The 20,309-nt window shown below is 34.2% G+C and overlaps 1 protein-coding gene across 1 annotated transcript in view; it reads left to right on the forward strand.

The window, feature by feature from the left end:
• Positions 1 to 20,309, forward strand: part of HEATR1 (HEAT repeat containing 1) — a 56,834-nt gene that overhangs the window by 13,602 nt on the left and 22,923 nt on the right. Inside the window, exons 11-23 of the mRNA XM_044676944.1 lie at positions 1,160 to 1,267; positions 1,929 to 2,024; positions 4,133 to 4,221; positions 4,764 to 4,975; positions 5,684 to 5,805; positions 6,785 to 6,973; positions 10,690 to 10,870; positions 11,078 to 11,211; positions 11,572 to 11,764; positions 15,463 to 15,632; positions 16,214 to 16,372; positions 17,364 to 17,606; positions 18,318 to 18,449. Of these exons, the coding sequence (XP_044532879.1) occupies positions 1,160 to 1,267; positions 1,929 to 2,024; positions 4,133 to 4,221; positions 4,764 to 4,975; positions 5,684 to 5,805; positions 6,785 to 6,973; positions 10,690 to 10,870; positions 11,078 to 11,211; positions 11,572 to 11,764; positions 15,463 to 15,632; positions 16,214 to 16,372; positions 17,364 to 17,606; positions 18,318 to 18,449 (2,028 nt within the window). The remainder of the gene's footprint in view (positions 1 to 1,159; positions 1,268 to 1,928; positions 2,025 to 4,132; positions 4,222 to 4,763; positions 4,976 to 5,683; positions 5,806 to 6,784; positions 6,974 to 10,689; positions 10,871 to 11,077; positions 11,212 to 11,571; positions 11,765 to 15,462; positions 15,633 to 16,213; positions 16,373 to 17,363; positions 17,607 to 18,317; positions 18,450 to 20,309) is intronic.

A 20,309-nucleotide genomic window follows, 5' to 3' on the forward strand; every position in this document is an offset into this window, starting at 1 on the left:
ACTGGATGTTTTTGTTTCATGGAAGCTCCTAGCAGTAATGTTTTTCTGCCTGGTCTTCATTAGTGTTCTCTAAAATATAATATAATATGAGTTTCAAGTGAGCCATACTTTTCTTTCATCCTTTCCTGTCTCTGCCTTTCTATCTAACTCTTTTTTTCTTCAGTTAAGGGGTAAAGAAAGATAAAATAACCTTAATAATTCAGTGTTGACTTGTGAATTTACCCCTCAGGTTTTTGATGTTTGCATTTTATTAGACATGTTGGACTTTCAGTTTTCTGAGAATCCATGCCTAACCACCATTTTTCCTGCACTAAGATCTTTAATAAAGACCTAGTCTTGAGAATAGTTATGTAAGTCATATCATAACTGATTAGTTATACTATTTATTCCCTTCTCTAAACATTAGTCTTCTATATTTAATAATAACATGTTTGAATTCTAAATCAATACAGATATATACATATCTCCCTATTTTGATGATTGGTAAATTTTTAATGCTATTACTTAGTCATTAAGTTGATACTAATCTTTTTTTTTTTTTTTTTTTTTTTTGTATTTTAAACCCTTAACTTCTGTGTATTGACTGATAGGTGGAAGAGTGGTAAGGGTAGGCAATGGGGGTCAAGTGACTTGCCCAGGGTCACACAGCTGGGAAGTGTCTGAGGCCGGATTTGAACCTAGGACCTCCCGTCTCTAGGCCTGGCTCTCAATCCACTGAGCTACCCAGCTGCCCCCTGATACTAATCTTTATTGTCAAATCATTCGAATGAGTTTGATTTTTATTCAAGGACCCATTTTAGTCATGCATTTATTTATTTTGGGAGGGTAATTAGATGGTAAATTGTTCACTTCTTAATGTTATAGCTTTTATTTGAAGTCAAATAAAAATTAAAAATATAAAATTACTTTCAGCTTATATTCATATCTATCACTATAGATTCTTGGTCTGTTGTGAGCTAATACATGGAGAACTACTATAAAATGTAAGCTTGAAAGTGTTTTGCTTTTGGCGTTTAAAACTAGTTTCTGGCAACTACTATGTATGTTGGACAGTTAGGTGGGCCATTTTGTCAAAACTGATCTTCCTCAACTTCTTTTCTAATGGGATATTGGTGATCTTTCATATGGACAAAGTTAGTAACTGTGTTGTACTTTGTAGTTTTTGGCAGAATCCGATACTTGCCTCATGCTTAGCTTGAACCATCCACTGGCTCCAGTGAGACTTTTGGCAGTTAACCATCTAAAGAATGTTATGGAAACATCAAAAGTGAGTGACAAATTACTTTTATGTGTTTGTATATAATTTATATTTATGATGCATAATGATATGCTGAAATAAGAAATTGGCATTACATCATGTATAGTTGATGGTGTAAAATGTAGTGGTTGTGGTGCTTTGGATGTAGAGATGACTTCTGTATGTTGTTCTCTTCCTAGCATTATAGATTCCAACAACCCTTATTTTCCTTTTCTTTTTAATTACAAACTGAATTTTTACTTTAATATAAAAGATTAAGTGAGCTCAAGTGAATTAGAGAATAAGAGATTGGTCTGGAGTTAACTCCTATCCCTGCTGACTGCTCCTGAATGTTCTGCTAACTTGTTCTTTTACACACAGGAACATATCCTGCCTAATATCTTAGGGTAATCTAGCCTTTCTATATTCTTTTTCCCTTTTCTCTGACATGGAATTGCTTCCCTTAAATTTATATAAACGAATTAATGGAAGGAAACATGTGGTCCACTTTCCTTCTATTTATAAATCCCAGAGATATTTAGTGAGTGCAAGGTCATAACTAATAAGTAGCAAAGTAGAACTAGAACCTGGATTTCCTGATTCCCTCAGTAACCGGAAGCCTGGCAGTGAAGGCTTATGAGATCTTTTAACTAGAAAATGTTTTATTTTTCCCTTTTGTTCTGTTGTCCAGGAGAGTATTGATGATTCCTTCATAAGAGAAGCTATCATAATGCGTCTTGGTGATGACAATTTAGATGTTGTTCTGTCAGCTGTGAATGCTTTTGAGGTAAATATATTTGTTACATTGTTAAGTAATATTAGTACCTTTGTTTTTCCTCATATCCCATTTTCCCAATCAGGGTTGTATCTGGAAGTTAATTTCTTCATGTAAATTATTCTCATAGAATCAAGATTTAATGTGGGTGGGAAACCTTAAGAGTCATTAGTCCAACTCACTACCTCCTTGTGGGAAAAATAGATAACTGAGACTCCGCAATTTTAAGTGACTTCAGAGGATTTTAGAGATAGAAGGAACCATAGCAAATCTTTAGTCCAACCCATTCCTAGAAGGAATCTCCATTTTCATATTATCAACAAGTATAGGAAATACTGAGATTAGAAAACACCCTGTCCTTGAGAAGATCCAAGATGGTGAATTCGGTATGTCTCAAGATAAACCATTCTACTTTCAGACAACTTTAATGATTTTTCCTCTCAAACCTGAATTGACCTCAAAAGTCCACCCATTGTTCCTCACAGAGCAAGAATAATCCTTTCTCACACATGAGAACTTTCCATATCTTTGAAGACAACACTGTTATGTTCCCCTGAATCTCCTCTTCTGCAGGCCAGACAAACCCAGTTCCTATGGTTCATGCCCCATGCCTATGGGCCCAAGGCCTTTCACCATCCTGATCTCCCTCCCTTGACCTCTTTCCAGGTTACAAATCTTCTTAAATTGTGGCACCTAGAGCTGAACGTAGTACTTGAGATGAGGGCCAATGAGGGTAGAGGGTAGTAGACTCTCAAAGTTGTACTTATCAAATGAATTTTTTGACGGCCACATTGTACTGCTGACCCTATTGAACTTGGAAGCTGCTAAACCCTCACATTTTATTTTCAAACAACTTTCTAAAAATGTGTATGCCATTTGTATTTGTGAAGTTGATTTTCTTTTTGAATACAAGTATAATACTTTGTTTTTAATTTATTCAGCCCAGGGCTTTTCCCTGTCAAGATCTTTGTGTATACTGTCATCCACTGCTAGTGATCCTCCTTGCTCTGTATCATTTTCACATTTGATGAGCATGCCCCTGATCTCTTAAACCAAGTTATTGATAAAGATAATTTTAATAGCATAGGCCAAACTTGGATCCTTGGAAGCTCCACAGTGTGTCTTTTGCCATGGTAACCTTGAACTATTAACAATTGCATTTTGAGTCTGAATTAATTTAATTGCATTCTATTCTAGTCCTTGTCTTTCCCTTTTCACCACAAAAATAGTAGGAGCTCCTTTATAAGAGCTTTATTAAAATCTGAGCGAGCTTTATCCACAGCATTCTACTTATCTGCTAGTTATGTGATTCTTTCCCACAAAGGTGGTTCTTAATCTCTTATGGTTTGTACTTGATGAAGCCATGCTGACCCTTTGTGATCACTCTTTTTTTTTTTTTTTAAATAACCCTTACCTTCTGTCTTGGAGCCAATACTATATATTGGCTCCAAGGCAGAAGAGTGGTGAGGGTAGGCAATGGGGGTCAAGTGACTTGCCCAGGGTCACACAGCTGGGAAGTGTCTGAGACCAGATTTGAATCTAGGACCTCCCATTTCTAGGCCTGGCTCTCAATCCACTGAGCTACCCAGCTGCCCCTGTGATCACTTTCTAAATGTCCACAAATCATTTTTTTTTTAATCCAGGATAGAATTTTCCTAAGACTTAAAGTCAATCACTGGCCTTTGGTTTTTAGACTGTTTTGTTACCTTTTTTAAAAAATCAAGACAACATTTACCCTTTTTCAGTTTTGTGATAACTCTCTGTACAGTGTAAAGCAATAGTATATTTTAGAGGAATAACCTGATAGTCCACATTTTTTAGCTATCACAGAAGTAGTCACATCATCAAATATGATAGTAGATTTGAAAATACTTTGAAAAGTATAAAGCATTGTATAATTCAGGGCACAAAGGTATTATCCTATCAATAGTGTTCGGGAAAATTACACTTTGTTAAAATAAAATGGCCTATTGTAATTCCCTTTCAGAAATGTTGCAGTGGTAAGGATATAAATTGCTTTCAGGTTCTTAGGAGTAGATATTGGGTAAATATTTTCTCTTTCAAATTCAGTGTAAAGGGACAAGAAGCATATGAAATGGTTTATTTCCTATTATCTGTAGGTTTTCAAAACAGAGTTTTGCCCAGAAGTAACAGTTTCAAGTCTCTTGAGTCTTTTTCAAAGAGCAGAACTTTCACAGGATGGGACATGGTATGTATTTACTTTTCTTATATTATTGATTGCTTTGTAACAATGTCAGTCATCTGATATTGGAGTTCTGGTATTTTCATTCTATAAAGCAAGAGTTCTTAATTTTTTTATCTTTAAATACCCTTGTGGCAGTCTGGTGCATCCTGTTTTCTCCTACTCAGAATTTTGTTTGTAAGTGCATAAAGTAAAATACATAGATTTATAAAGAAAACCTGTTATTTCTAAAATATAGTTCTCAAAATATTTTTAAAACAAGGTCATAGACACCAGGTTAAGAACTCCTGATACAGACTGTTATTTTAATGTTGAGAATTTTAATTCCTATGTGGGAACTTGTTTAGAATATTATGCATTTTGAATAAAATAAATTCTTTGGTAATTACCTCCTTCCATTCCATTAGAAATCAGTCAGGATTTAATGGGAAATAAAATAGTTATAATAAATTGTGTTGGAATCTTTATAAGGAAAAAATTACCTCCTGTAAGTAGCTGTTTTTCAGTTTCTACCACACTTTCCTTAACCAGTTCTTTAAATATTTTAGGTACAAGATACTTGAATTAGCAGCTGACAACTTAATTAAGGAAGAGATTCTGAGTGGAAATGAACAGTTACTAAATCAAGTGATTGTACATTTGCTGCCATTTATGGTTGTTACCAATGACAGTTCAAAATCCAAAGAGATGAAAATGGCTGTATATCTGTCAAAGTCAGGAATTTGTTCTTTGCACCCTTTACTGAAAGGATGGAAAGAAGGTAAGAAATTTAATTGTGTTCTCTTAAATTAAAAAAAGATAAAACAGAGTATTAATTCCAGAAGAAAATGATAAAAAACATAAAAATCATATGCTTAAAAAAGGAATTGTCCATATTCATAATGTCACCCACTATAGCGCACGTGGGTCACAGACCTTCCCATTCACCCACGTGGTAGTCCTAAGGGAAGATCTAAGAGCTACCTCACCAGACTCAGGTCCGCGAAGCAGATTCTTCACCAGCCTCTGAACTCCAAAGAACTGACTGTCACAGGAAGTTGCAGTTGTTTTTAAAGATGTTTCTTTGTGTCACTTCCTGTACATTCCTTCCACTTTACGTGGACGGATTGTAGCTTTAGCTTTGCTTGGAGCTGCCCAGGGGGTAGTCAGTCATTTCTGATTTGTCACCCTTTATAACACATGTGGATCACAGACCTTCCCCTACTTAAAGCTAAAATGAGATGTATACATATCTGGTGATTAAATCTAAAAATAGTTAGGGGAGAGTTAATCTTATCTTCACAGTAACTAGTGACAATCTTTTGGGGGGGGGCTAAAAGGTACATAATGAAGGGAAAGTAAACTTTGTGAGGGATGGAAATTAAGTTAATAAAATCTAAGGTTATATTCAGAATAAGATTAAAGAAGTGAAGGTTTTCATGTAGTTTTATTCAGTGATTTATAAATTTACATTCACCATTTTTCACAGTTCTTGAAAAAGTGATTAAAACCACAAAACCTGCAGAATTGATTGGTGTTGCAAATGAGAAAATGGTTCAGTTGTTGGCTGATAATATAGCTTCAGGGAATCCTTCTTCGATGTTAAAGATGGTAAGTGTGTTGTCAGGCTGCCCATTTAAAAATATTTCTTGCAGAAACTTTATTTCGATTCTTGGATTTTTCTTTGTCAAAGTTCTTTGTGAACATTTTTGCTTTTTGATGCCATAAATGTTGCTTTTAAAAATGAATAGCATTATATCAAATAACTTTACAGGAAAAAAGTGGTATTTTATCAACATTTACAGAGAGAATATACCTAGATTTTAAATTTATATTACACTTTTGAATGTGTCCTCTTCTTCTTTTCATGAAAGCCTACAACTCTCTCACTTTATTTTTTCTCTTATGCTCAATAGTAAATACCGACTGTAATAATTTAGAAAGCACAGCCCAAAGAAAGAGTAAATGAATTATGACCTTAATGTAGTAACATAATATGTTGTATAATGTTATATTTAATAATATTTTCAATAATATAATAATAGTTAAAACCTCAAGACTTCCCAAAGAAGAGAAATAAGAAAATCCTACCCTTCTTTGCAAAGATAGAGTATCCTTGGCTGTGGAATAGCTTATAATGTTAAGTCTTTTTTAAAGTATTAATTATAAGCTTAGCTAATTTTTTCTCTTAATGTTATTTAAACATTTTTATTATAAAGAGCTTTCTAAGTGAGGGGAGAAAGAATAGCGCAGGGTCATATAAAAACAAAAGCTAGCAATAAAAAAAATCCTTAAAAATATGACCATAAGCATTCAGTTTAGTCAGAAACTTTCCAGTATTTGAATGTACCTTTTGCTCAGATTATTTGACTGTTATTATTAGAACTTGTCATTTCTTTGTTTGCTTTTTTGGAACTTGTAGTATAGATACTTCATTTTAAATATTTAGTTATATTTCACATTTATATATTTATATTTGTAATTTTTAGAATCCCATATGCTGTATAGAAGTATAAGCATTGGCTTTAGACAGAATTCTATTTATCAAGTACAAAGTAGACAATGATGACTTCTCTGTTTGTTTTTGAAGGTGGAGGATCTGATAGCTGTTGGTGAAAAAGAATGCTACACATTGAGACAGAAAGTAACTTCCCAAGTGGTCATTTCAGTACTTGTCTCTTGCTCTTCTTCATTAAAGGAAACTCATTTTCCATTTGCATTAAGAGTCTTCAATTTACTGGAAAGAAAAATAAGAGAAGCTGAAGTTATTACTTCTTTGGTAAGAAATTAAAGAAACCTCTGAAAGTTCATGATTGGTTAAATGGCTCTCTTTAAGACTTAGAATAACAATGGGTGTGGGAAGCTGGAATGAGAAATACTTTAAGTAGATAGGGTCAAATGTGTGGTAGAATTTTCAGACAACCTTGCCCCTTTCTCATAATGGTAGATTAGTGTTTTTGTCCCAGTCCTTTAGAATCAGCTTACATTTATATAGCACTTCAAGATTTGAAAACTACCTCACAACAAGCCTGTGGGGTAGGTAGTGCAAGTAACTTTATTTCTGATTTACAAATCTTAGAGAAGTTACATAGCTAATTTGAGTTGGATTTAGACTTCAACCCAACTCTCAAGAGGCCAAGTCCAACACTGTTGCCCCAATGGCTTTCTTTACTTCCTTTAAATGATAGAGCATGACTCTTTCTCTTCTTATATTTAAAAGAAATAAGTATAACTTATTTTAAGTTAAATGTTAAACCAGAACATAAGAATTGCTATCCTGGGCCAAATCCAAGGTCCATTCAGCTTAATTTGGTAAGAAATCATTATTTATTTTGTTGAGGGACTATTTTTCCCTTGATATTGAAGAGGTTAAAAGTTTAAATAAGCCAGAACCTTCATAGAACCTATCCTGCAGGAACAGAATATGATATATTTGTTGTGCAGTCATATTAGTTATGTCCAACTCTTCTTGACCCTACTTGGGGTTTTCTTGGCAAAAATACTGGAATGATTTGCCATTTCTTTCTCCAGATCATTTTACAAATAAGGAAACTAAGGCAAACCAGGTTAAGTGACTTGCCCAAGTTCACACAACTACTAAGTGTCTGAGGCCAGATTTGAACTTGGAAGAACCTTCCTGACTCTAGGCCTAGCATTCTAGTCTTCATTTATTTGTTTATTTTGGTGGCAAATTTCCACATACGTTTTCTAAAGTTATATGATCCCAATTGTCCTCCCCCCAGCCAGAGCTGGCAAGCAATTTAATCTGGGGTAGACATGTATTATCACATAAAACATGTTTCCATATTATTCATTTTTGTAAGTGAATAATCTCATAAAACCAAAACCCTAAAATATATATCCAGATAAAACAACTGATAAATCATGCTTTCGTCTGCATTCCTACTTCAGCAGTTCTTTCTCTGGAGGTGGATGGCATTCTTTTTCATAAGTCCCTCAGCATTGTTCAGGATTGTTGTATTGCTGTTAGTTGTAAAGACTATCACTTTTGATCATCCCACAATATTGCCATTACTGGGTACAATGTTTTCTTCGTTCTGCTTATTTCACTGCATCAGTTCACATAGGTCTTTCCAGCTCTTTCTGAAATCATCTTCTTCTTTATTCCTTATAGCACAGTGGTATTCCATCACCATCATAGACCACAATTTGTTCAGCCATTCCCCAATTGAGGAACATCCCATTAGTGTCTAATTCTTTGCCACCACAAAAAGTACAGCTATAAATATTTTTGTATAAATAGGTCCTTTCACGTTTTTTAAAATCTCTTTGGGATATAGACCTAGTAGTGATATTACTGGACCAAAGGATATGATTACTTTAGTCCTTTTGTCATATTTCCAAATTGCCCTCCAGAATGGTTGTATCAGTAGTGTCCCAATTTTGCCACATCCCCTCCCACATTTATCATTTTCCTTTACTGTTGTATTGGCCAATCTGATAGGTGTGAGGTGGTTCCTCAGAGTGGTTTTAATTTGTATTTCTCTAGTTAAGAATGATTTAATAATATGGTAATAGGTTTTGAACAGTGTTACATGTATGACCCAGTGGAATTGCTTCTCAGCTCCGGGAGGAGGGAGAGAAAGGGGTGGATCATGAATCATGTAACCGTGGAAAAATAATCTAAATTTAAAAATGAAGAAAAAAAGAATGATTTAGAACATTTTTCATATGCTTATTGATAGCTTTGATTTCTTCATCTGAAAACTTAGGCCTGGCATTCTATCCTTTGTATCACCTACCCAATGTGATACATAAGTAATTATGATTTTTTTAAAAGTATGTTACAATGTATTTTAAAAGTAAATACAAAGTGCTTTGTGAATTCTGAATAGAAGCATTATGGAAAACTTTATGGAGGGAGATATGGTCCATGAGTTTGCCTTTAATGGATGAGTAGGAATTCATTAAGTAAAAGAAGAGCAATCTAGTTATAGGAATCTGAGTGAATAAAGACATAGAGATGAAAATGTAGGGAATAATTTCAGTTGGAAATAGGGGAACAAGATTGTTCAACAAAAACAAGGGCACAGCTGAGGTTATATAGCATACTGTAATAAGTCAAGCTAAGTTGAATTTGTTTTTCCCCTGTTGTTCACCAGCTATGGAGTAGGCCTAGAGAAACTGGATTGTGTGTGTTTTAAGGACAGTTTTCTCAGGTCTGAGGGCACAAAGGATCCAGGAGCAGTAGCTAATGAAGTGTTAACATGTCTTTATCATTGAGATAAAATGGGGGGGGGGGTGTCAAAGTAAAGAGATAAATTGGGAGGATAGGAATGGATTTTTAAGGGTGAAAACCAAAGGTAGGGTAAATCCAAGAGTGAGAGAAGGTAGAAGTGTATGAGATTGTGATCCAAATGGAATTTCAAATGAGATAGTAGAGCCTAATATTTGATCATATTGTGAAGCTGAATATGAAGTTGCTGGGCTAATGATCTGGAGGGGAGGCTATGGAGAGAAAGCTTTAAGGTAGGACCTTAAAGGTTGGAGAAAGTTGGGAGAACAACCTCAGGGTCTGTAGATGAAGACAAAAAGCATGAGTAGAAGATTGATGTAGACTACATGGTCATTAATAATATTTCTCAAAAAAAAAAAAAAAGAAATGTCATTTAGTGATGATCCTAGACAAATAAATCTGGAGGTAGCAATAAATAGTATGCTTGGTCATCTAATGTTGCAAAAGAGAGACATTGCATCCTAAATTATCTTTGCCATTACCCATCACAGATCTATAACCCAAGAGTTTTTCTTAATATCTTTTATTTCTTTACATAGCATTTCACATAGTATGGATAAATCCAATTTTTATATATGGAAAATATTTTCTATTTTTCCCCCAGTACCCTTTTTGATGTTTTTCTTTTTTCTTTATTTTTGGGGTGGGGGGTCTTATCTCTTTCCCCACTAACCTCTTCTTCCCATTCCATAGTTTACATTAGGCCAATATTTTTAAGGAACAATCTGTCTTTTTCCAAGGTCAGAATGAATAGTCTGAGTCCACATTTTCTCCACATATCTTTAGATTCTTAGCTGTCATTTTCCTGCCATAACTTTCTAGAGGTAACATCACCTTGAGCTATTGTTTCATTGCCCAAAAAATGTTGGTATTGCATTCATATAGAGCTTTGACTCTACATTCTTTCTTGCATTTAAATTTTTAAATATATTGAATGAACTTAAATCCTTGAGGAATCCTATTATTTTTACTTCATGTAGAAAAGTGTTCCTTTTTTTTAAAAAAACATTTTCTAATCACTATTTCCTTATTCAAATAAAATGCTGGACTCAAGTAGAAAAACAGTTTCTTTTCCTAGTGTCATTTCTAGAAAAATTAGGAAACCCTGACTTCACTACTTTCCGTGTCCCAACATTTAAATAATGACTCAAGAATGTAAGAAAAAAAAAGATATTTTTTGTTCTTTAATTTACATTTAAGATTATACTGAATTTCCCCCCCTTTTTTTTCCAATTCAGAAAATTCCTTTTGAATGTCATTCTGAACTGTTAGACAAAGGAATCCCAGTGAAGATATGGATTCAGTATGTAGAAAAGCTCAACAGAGGTCAGATGATTGCTGAGGAAGATGCAGTTATGCTTGTGTTTTCATTGAAAAACTTTATTCAAGTATTGAAGCCTCCTAAATCATTTCTTAAAGGTAAATCATTGTGAAGATTTTTAGATAGAATTGTCCTAGAAACCTATTAGGAAATATTAGAATTGCTAATTATTTTGTGTTATAATTGGAAGTTGTTCTTTATCTAGGGTGAAAAATTTTTGTGTTTAACCACTGCAGGTTTGCTATATGTTACTAGATTTGTGGATTATTTATTTTCATTATCTTACATTTTTCCATGCCCTTTAGATAAGTGGTGGAATCCTGAACATATGAAAGAAGATAGCCGAGACTATCTGCACTTACTGATTCAGATATTTGAGGTTATTATTGATGGTGCTGATGCCCTTCACTTCAGAGTTCTGATGAGACTTTTCTTAAAGGTATTTTATTGTTCTGCTTTATGCTAGTTATTGAGAAAACCTGTGTCAAGTCATCCTATAGTATGGAAAACAGAAAGTAGTATGGTTTAATTGCCTTCCACAATTCTAGCCATTTCATGTTGCAATATCTATTTTTCAGGAAAAGGCATTTAGCTAATAACCTGGTTTTTTATTTTGAATTTTATTTGTACCATAATTCAGAAATTACAGCTCTGCTTAAACACAGGAAATTTTTAAAAAGTATATTTTTGCTAACACATCTGTTTCCCAGTACATACTGTGCTGCATTGAAAATTATACTTAGGAGTATGTTAGCTAGTAATTTAAAGGAAAATGATTCTTAACTTTTGTTTTAAATAGGTACATTTAGAAGATGTTTTCGAATTATTCAAGTTCTTCTCACTTTTATGGACCTATAACTATAGCATTTCAAATCCTTTGAACTATACTGTAAAAACAGTACTACAGACTCAAGCTCTTTACATAGGACGTGCGATGCTGTCAGGCCAGGATGCACAGAAGAAAAAATACCTGGCATCCACATCTTCTCCAGGTATTATAATTGTAATTTTTTTATAACCATGATTTTTTCCATTCTCTAATTTCTTTAAGTTATTGGTGCTGTTGGAGATCATTAAGTTTCAAATTTATACAAAAGTGTATTTATAATATCTTGCATACTTGCTACTGCTTTAACTGGGCCTTAGGTTCTCACCAACCATTCCTCTCTCCCCCACTCCAGTTCTTGGACAAGACTAGAACCAAGTGGTGGGGACAGAGAATCACTTCAAAACTTTAAAAAATAACCTTCCTGAATAATAATATAGAAACAAAATATGTTGAGAAATTCCTTCAAAAAAAGATAGTGATTTTTATAAAAGGAAAGAAAAAAGATAAAGATAAATTGTCATTGTTTTGTCAGTTGTTTAGTATGGCCTCGTTTGTATTGGGAACTAACTTATTTGAAGAAAATTAGTAACTTTAGAAGTTTAGAAGTCAGAATAAGTGGGAACTCTCTTATGAGGTTTCATAAATTAACCTGATGTAGAAAGGCTTAGACATTGCCTTCTTTAGAAGGGTATAGGAGCATATGGCTAGAGTCTTAGCTATGACAGGTCTAATAAACTTTAGAGGGTAAGAAATATACCTTAGCCTCTTGTTTGGATGCATCACCTTAGCTTAGATACTGCCTCTTCCATGAAGCCTTTATTAATTAGCCCTTTTCAAATTTTTTATTCCATTCTCTTTCATTTTGTTCTGTGCACATTTTGTACATGTCGTATCTCCCCTTCATTCCATATTTTCATGGAAGTTCTTTGAGGGCAAATACTAAGTATATTATGTGCAATTTATAGGATAGTGGGCCCGAGATCAGGAAGACTTATCTTCCTGAGTTCAGTTCTGGCCACAGATACTGTGTGACCCCAGACAAGTAACCGAACCCTGTTGCCTCAGTTTCCTTATCTCTAAAATGAGCTAGAGAAGAAAATGGCAAACCACTGCAATACCTTTGCCAGAGAAAATCAGTGAGGGGTGGATATGGGGGTAACAGTGCCAAGATGGCAAAGAAGGCTCAAGAACCCATCAGATTTCTACTAAATTACCCTCCAAAAAGCAATGATACAATGCTTCAAAATGAATTCTGGAGCAGCATAACCCAACCAAAAAAAAGGTAAAGTAATTTTTTAATCCAAAATAACTTAGAAAGCTGGCATGAGGGATTTAGTGCACTATGGTAGAATTGGAGTGCAGCACACCAGGCCCCCACCAAGGCAACAGTTGGGCACAATTGAAGCAGCAACCAAAGTTTCCCCAACTCAGCCACAGGGGGTAAAGGAGGTTGGGTGGTTCAGAAGGAGATTATAGGGGTCCTTTTGCTGGCTCTGGGTGCAAGACTTGTCCCATTGCCCATACTCAGAACCAGATCTCAGTATAGAATGCAGTCACAGGATGAGGAAGAACACCAACATACCCTAGAACTTGTAGCTACAAGGAAACAGGGGAACCCTGGTCACAGTTCCAAAGGGTAAAAGAGTGTTTTGATTATCCCCAGACCAGAGGACAGGGCTGGAGAATATTAAACACACCTCTCCTTACATCATACCACCTTGGAAGAACCTGAAGCTTAAAACAGTGTTCCCTTCACCACAGTTTGAGAGCCCCAACTTTTAACAGTTTTTTAAACTAAAAGAAACGGAAAAGGCAGGAAAATGAGCAAATAATAAAAAAAAGAAACTCAACATATAAAGTTATTTTGGTGACAAGGGTAGACCCAAACTCAGAAAAAGGCGACAAAGTCAATAATGCTGACTGAAGCCTCCAAGAAAAATATAAATTGCTCTCAAGTCCAAAAAGAATGAAGGAGTGCAAAAAGGATTCTAAAGCTCAAATAAAGGCGATATAATAAAAAGTGGGAAAAGAAATGAGAATAATACAGGAAAATTATTAAAAAAAGAGTCAAGTTTGGTTAAGGAGACACAAAAAAATAGTGAAGAAATTACCTTAAAAAACAGAGTAGGCAAATTGGTAAAAGAGGCACAAAAATCAAAAGAAAAGAAGAACATCTTAAAAAGCAGAATTAGCTAGATGGAAAAAGATACACAAATTGCACTGAAAAGAAAAACTTCCTGAAAGACAGAATTGGTTCTTTGGAAAGAGGTACAAAAATTCACTGAGGAAAAGAACTTTACAAAGCAGAATTAGCTAAATGGAAAAGGAGGTACAAAAGCTCACTCAAGAAAACTGTGTCTTAAAATTAGAATTTGGCTGGTAGGAAGCTAATGGCTCCATGAAGCATCAAGAAACAATTAAAATCAAAAGAATGAAAAAAAAAGTAGAAAAATAGAAGAAAATGTGAAATATCTCATGGGAAAAACAACTGACTTGGAAAATAAATCCAGAAGAGATCATTTAAGAATTATTGGCCTACCTGAAAGCCATGATAATAAACCAAAAACATGAACATCATCTTTCAAGAAATCAAGGAAAACTGCCCTGATATTCTAGAACTAAAGGACAAAATAGAAATGGAAAATATTCACCAATCACCTTCTGAAAGAGATACAAAATGATAACTTCCAAGAATATAGCCAAATTTCCACCACCCCTACCCCCAAGACCTTGTGCTGTACCCACACACATATGCAGAGTATACACAGGGTAGGGAGAAAGTCCTCCCATTGAGCTTCTGGATGAAGGAGTGGGGGAAGTGAGGAATGTCCTTAGTGAATTGTAGAGAGGGGGAGGGGAGTAGTCCTAGTGCTCTGTTCCCCTTCAGATCTGCCAGCTGTGAGCTACCCACCTTACCTCCTATGCCAGTAATGGGCAACCTTTTGAGCTTGGTATGTCAAAATTTGCCCAAAAAAATGAACATAACTTGGGTGGTGTGTCACTTCAAGGAAAAAAAACATAATTTCATGACATTTATAGTTTAAATAACAAAAATGTATAATTATAATATACAACTGTATTTAATACCAAAATAGGTAATTAATATAGGTAGAATTGTCATCTATAGTGCACAGTGTCTACACTACACTACAGCAAATGTTTCCTCCTTGGCATGCAGCCCCATACTTCTCTGTATATGGCTGCATGTAATTAAAAAATGGCTATATATGTCAGTGCCAACACGTCATAGGTTTGCCATCACAGTCCTATGCACTCCTCTTGGACTGCTTGGCAAAAGGACTGGGGATGGGAAAAAATATCATCAGTGGAGAGGGAGTGGGAATCAGCTCCGCCTGAGTCCCACTATCTTTCTAGTAACAATCTTGGGCATGGGGATGGGAGGGAGGGTGGCCAAGTACCCCCAGAGAGCACTCTTAAGTTCCATCATTGGCACCCATGCCATAGGTTTGCCATCACTGAGCTTTGGTTGAGATTTCAACCAAAAATCAGTTACTCAGCAAAATAGCATAATTCTTCAGAGGAAAAAATATTCAATGAAATAGAGGGCTTTCAAGCATTCCTGATGTAAAGACCAGAGCTGCATGGAAAATTTGACTTTCAAATACAAGACTCAAAAGAAGCAGAAAAAATTAAATAAGAAAGAGAAATTGAAAGGTATTCAATAAGATTAAACTGTGTACATCCTTACATAGGGAAATGATTCTTATAGTGCTCCATAACTTTGTCATTGTTAGGGCAGTTAAAAGGAATATACATAAAAGAAGGGAAGGGTATAAATTGAATTTTTTCTGCCCCAAGTTTGGTGTTTATACATGCCTAATATAATTTTTTTTCCTTCAGTGGTGACATGTCTACTTATAAATTTGGGAAGTCCTATAAGAGAAGTACGAAGAGCTGCCATTCTGTGCCTCCAGACCCTACATGATGTAGAGTCTCCCTTTCATCCAATAATACAGCATCTAGTCCAAAAAGAAGAAGAAATTATTTCAGATGCTACTTATGTAGCACAGGTAATTCTTCCCATTAGCAATTGCTAGCTAGGTAGCTAAATAATGGTTACATCAACATTTATGAAGTCAAGCCTATTCCTCTGTCCTGTTAACTGGCATCTATATCAGTGATTTTCATCCTCTTTCCTAAGAAATTTGATGGAGTTGCTTCATATATATAAACATATATATATGAAATAGAAAGTACAATCTTCTTAATGTGAAGAAATGGGGAAATATATTTGGAACTTTAAAGAAGCACCCAAAAAGCATTATTAGAAACCCATTAAAAATGTTTTTTAAGAGTTGAGCTATCAAATCAATGGGAAAATGAATTTTTGAAACACTATTGTAACTATTGAAATATTGTTGAAAGCATTTTCCCCTGAATAAATCAAAGACTGGTCTTTGCTCTTTGACAGAATGTTTGTAATGTCTAATTAGTCAAAAGTATCACCTATGAGCAACTAAACACAAAAAATGACAAATTATTAGTGAAATAATGTTAGATTGTCATTTGATTAGTTGTTTTTAGAAATTAGTACTGCTACCATTTAAAGAATCTCTATAAACTTTTTGTGTTTTACTTTCTGATGTTCTAGGATTTGAATAGTTTATTTGAGGATCTACAAATAGGAAAAATGCCGAAATCTCACCAGAAATTGTCTGAAGCTTTAAAACATCTCCTATATTGTGTACATAGTTGTCCATCCTATATTGCAAAAAATTTGATGAAAATTCTTCAGGAGGTCAATAGTGAGGTGTGTATATTTTAATGAGAAATACATTTTAAATCTGGAGTGTCCAAAATACTGTGATAATTGATGTATAAGGAGTAAATTTTATTAATTAGCATGGTGAGGGTAACAAGAATGGGATATTGAATACAGAGAAATGAAAGATTGAATTTTGGTGGGGGAATAAGGGCAGGCAGGATTGTTTTAAGCATATTATTCCTGCTTATTGGAGATGTTATGTGTATGCCTGGATATGTCTACATATGTGTCTATATGTATATTTGTATATTTAATCAAAATGCAATATGAGTATTGGTAGAACTTCCATTTGAGATTTTATAACCATTTTTTTCCAATGAAAATCCTGCCCTGTGTGTCTTCCAATTTATAAAGTTATAAATGTTTATATAAGTTATAATGTTGTAAAGAATGGCAAATTTGCCTGAAAATGGTAATAGTAGTGGATATCAGATGTGGAATCTGGACACCTTGATTTTAAGTTCTGCCTCAAACATTTACTAGCTGTTTGACTCTGGGCAAATAACTTTAATTTCCAGTCTTGTTTTGGTGATAATACTTGGACTATCAATCTCATGGTATTATGAGGAAAATGGCTATGCCAGCCTTTAAGCATTTTATAAATATACATTATTATTACTATTATAGTAGCAATAAGACCTTCACTATTAGTTTTAAATGGAAATATAGAGGCAACAAAGAGAATTACATACTGATATTAATATCAGGTTAAAACTATCTTTTACTGTTATTTCAGTCTTACAATTTTGAGCAGATAGATGAAGTATAAATCAAATTAGATATGTTCCAACCAGAGTTTTCAAGTTCTCTCAAAACTCTTTAGTTCTTTCTGTTTTCTATTTTTGAAGATCCTACCACCTCTCTGGGATCTTCTGGGCTACTTCACATATCAAATTTTTCTCATAATTGATCATGTTCTTGTGTAACAAGTAGAAGTGTATGTCAGTTGAAGTTAATAGCTTTTCCCAATTTTTAGATGGTGCTTTCTCAGCTGTTGCCCACAATCGATCAGTTGCTGGAGAAAATCCTAAAGGAACCCTCTACAATACTGAAGGATGAAGTTATCACTTTGCACCTTGCCCTTGGGAAGTACAATGAGCATTCAGCTTCCCTTTTACACAAGGACCCACAAAGTTTAGATATATTCATAAAAGCTGTGCAGACAACAAAGGAAATCTTCAAAGGGATGCCAACATTCCAGATCATTGCACTTGGAAAGGTTGGTTTTTTTTCCAATTGAATCTAGATTGTAAGTTTGCTTTCTCTTTATCACTCCTAGAATTGGAGAACAATGCATTTGCAGTTTCAGGAATTAGATGGTAAATGGTATGTACCAAATAACTGAACTCATGAAGTTTTTGAATGGTATTAAGTGTTTTAAAATATGGAATGGTTTTTATTTAGCGATTATTGTGATGGACAAGTTCTTGGGAAACATACAGAGTTAAGACTTCACTTAATTTGAAAAACTTTATAATTGTCTATTAAAGTCCTTCTCTAATGCCTCATCCTAATATGGAGTTGTCTCTGAATTCTTAAAGGACAACAAAAAAAGGAAACAAAAGCTCTGGCAACAAGCTCATCTGAGCTAGAAATGCTTCAAGTATAATCTCTGGGATGAACAGTTCTAGTACCAGCCTCACTTAGTTTGGAGAAGTTTCTAAACAGGTTGATTGTTGAAGACTTGATATTAAGTTGTAGAGAAGTTATACTTTATGCCAGTGGAAGGAGAAATATTCATCCTGAAAAAAGTATAGATCCTTGAATTGTTGGTAATACTGCAGTTATGCTATTGGCAAGAGTTGCATTTTAACTCAAGATGAAGTTTAAGACACAGAAGAGACTGTACATAATTTTTTTAAAAATAGGACAAAGCTACATACGGGGACTTTAGAAGAATTTGTTTTCATGTGATTCTTTTTACTTTTAGATTACAAAACCTTTCTTTGCTGCTATATCAAATGAGAAAGTTCAGCAGAAGCTTTTGGGAATGCTGTTTGATTTACTTTTGAATTGCAAAAATCCACTCTGTGCACAGACTGTTAGCAGTGTTTTTAAAGCGGTAAGTTATGGTCTTTTTAGAGCCTTATTACTTAGTGTTAACTGTTGTGGTTTGGAACATTTTTGAGCATTCTTCATTTTAAATTTTTTTGCTTAGACGTCTTATTTTCCTTATCTTAGTCTTTTCTCGTATTGTGATTTTTCTTAATTTTTTTTGTTTGTTTGCAAAATGACAGCTATAATGAAAAATTTTAGGAGACACAGAAATGTTAGTATCTACGGAAACATGAAATGTAGGCCTTTCTAATTACTTTCTGTTACTTATGGTTTAACCAGTTGGGAGTATTTAATCTGAATAAGACTTCTATTAAGTAATACATAATAGATTGTATGTAGCATTGCATACCAAAAGTAGTGATTAGTGGTTTGCAGTTGACCTGGGAGGACATTATGACACTGAACGGGCTAATAAGATGACAGGAATGATGGAATTGAGAACATGTTCAATGATGCTATAGATGATTATTGAATAATTGTTAGAGCAGCTCAGTAGTACAGTGGATAGAGTGCTAGGCTTGGAGTGTGGAGGACCTGGGTTCAAATATGACCTCATATACTTCCTACCTGTATAACCCAAGGCAAGTCACTTAACCCCAATTGCCCCTCTTGCTGATCTTCCACCTTAGAATTTATAATAAGTCAGAAAGCAGGGGTTTAAAAAAAAAAGAATGTAATTGTTAATTGCCTAGAGATATGTAAGAAATAAAGATGGAAATAGAATTAAGTGACACAAGCAAATTGGAGAGAAAGTGGGTATCTCAATGTGCAAAAATCAGGAAATTGGTCTGAAATACTGTTGCTTAGTTTTAGTCTGCAAGTTTATAGGGAGATGTAAAATGTGGAAATAATCACTCCTCTGCCTCCTAGTATTAGAATTGTTTAAGGAACATATTAGAAAAGGCTAAACATTTTTCAGATTATTTAGCCAGACTTATGAGTAACTTGAGTTTTCTTTTTTCTCCAATTAAAGAAAATCCTCTTCTTCCTTTCAATTCCCCCAAAAGAAAAACCTTGTAACAAATGTGCATTGTTAAAGAAAAGAAATATCCACTTTAGCCCTGTACAAAATATATATCTCAGTCATCACCTATCAGATTTTATCATTACATATCATGTTTCATCATGAGGCCTCTGGAAATTTGGTTGTTAATTCCATTGATCAAATGTTTGTCTTTATAATGTTGTTATTGTACAAATTGTTTTCCTGTTCCCTTTACTTTAGTCCACATAATTAATACAAGTTTTTTTTTCAGGTTTTTCTTTACATATTGTTATTTGTTGAATAAATTCTTCAGGTTCTGCTTACTTTACTTTTTAATAGTAAATTTAAATCTTCCCAGGTTTCTCTGAAACTGTCCATCATTTCTTAGGGCACAGTAGTTTTCCAATCACATTTACATACTGTTTTTGTTCAGTCTTTCCCCAGTTGGGAGACAGTCTCTTGGTTTCCACTTTTGACACTACAAAAAGATCTATTCTTAACATTTTTGTATATATGGGTCCTTTTCCTTTTTGATTTCTTTTGGGGAGGGTAACTTAAGTTTCTTTGGAAGTATCTGAAGAGTTTCGTAATATCTGAACTATCTATTTTGTTCGGGAAAGGTCATTAACAATCAAAGAAATCACTAAAATGTGAGCTTTAAATTTTATTAGCAGTAATACTGTTAGCATCAAAGGAATAGTATGAATTTGCTTTATGAATTTTGCTGACACTATGAAAGAAACTATATGAATATGATACAGATAGGTAATCTTTGACACCGTATGTTTTATGATGAGTTTTGTTGTCACACACACATACACACAATGTACATATTATACTGTCATTTGTTTTATTACTATTAAGTTGAACTTCTGTGTG

The sequence above is a fragment of the Gracilinanus agilis genome, chromosome 4 (assembly GCF_016433145.1).
Source record: "Gracilinanus agilis isolate LMUSP501 chromosome 4, AgileGrace, whole genome shotgun sequence".
Taxonomy (NCBI): domain Eukaryota; kingdom Metazoa; phylum Chordata; class Mammalia; order Didelphimorphia; family Didelphidae; genus Gracilinanus; species Gracilinanus agilis.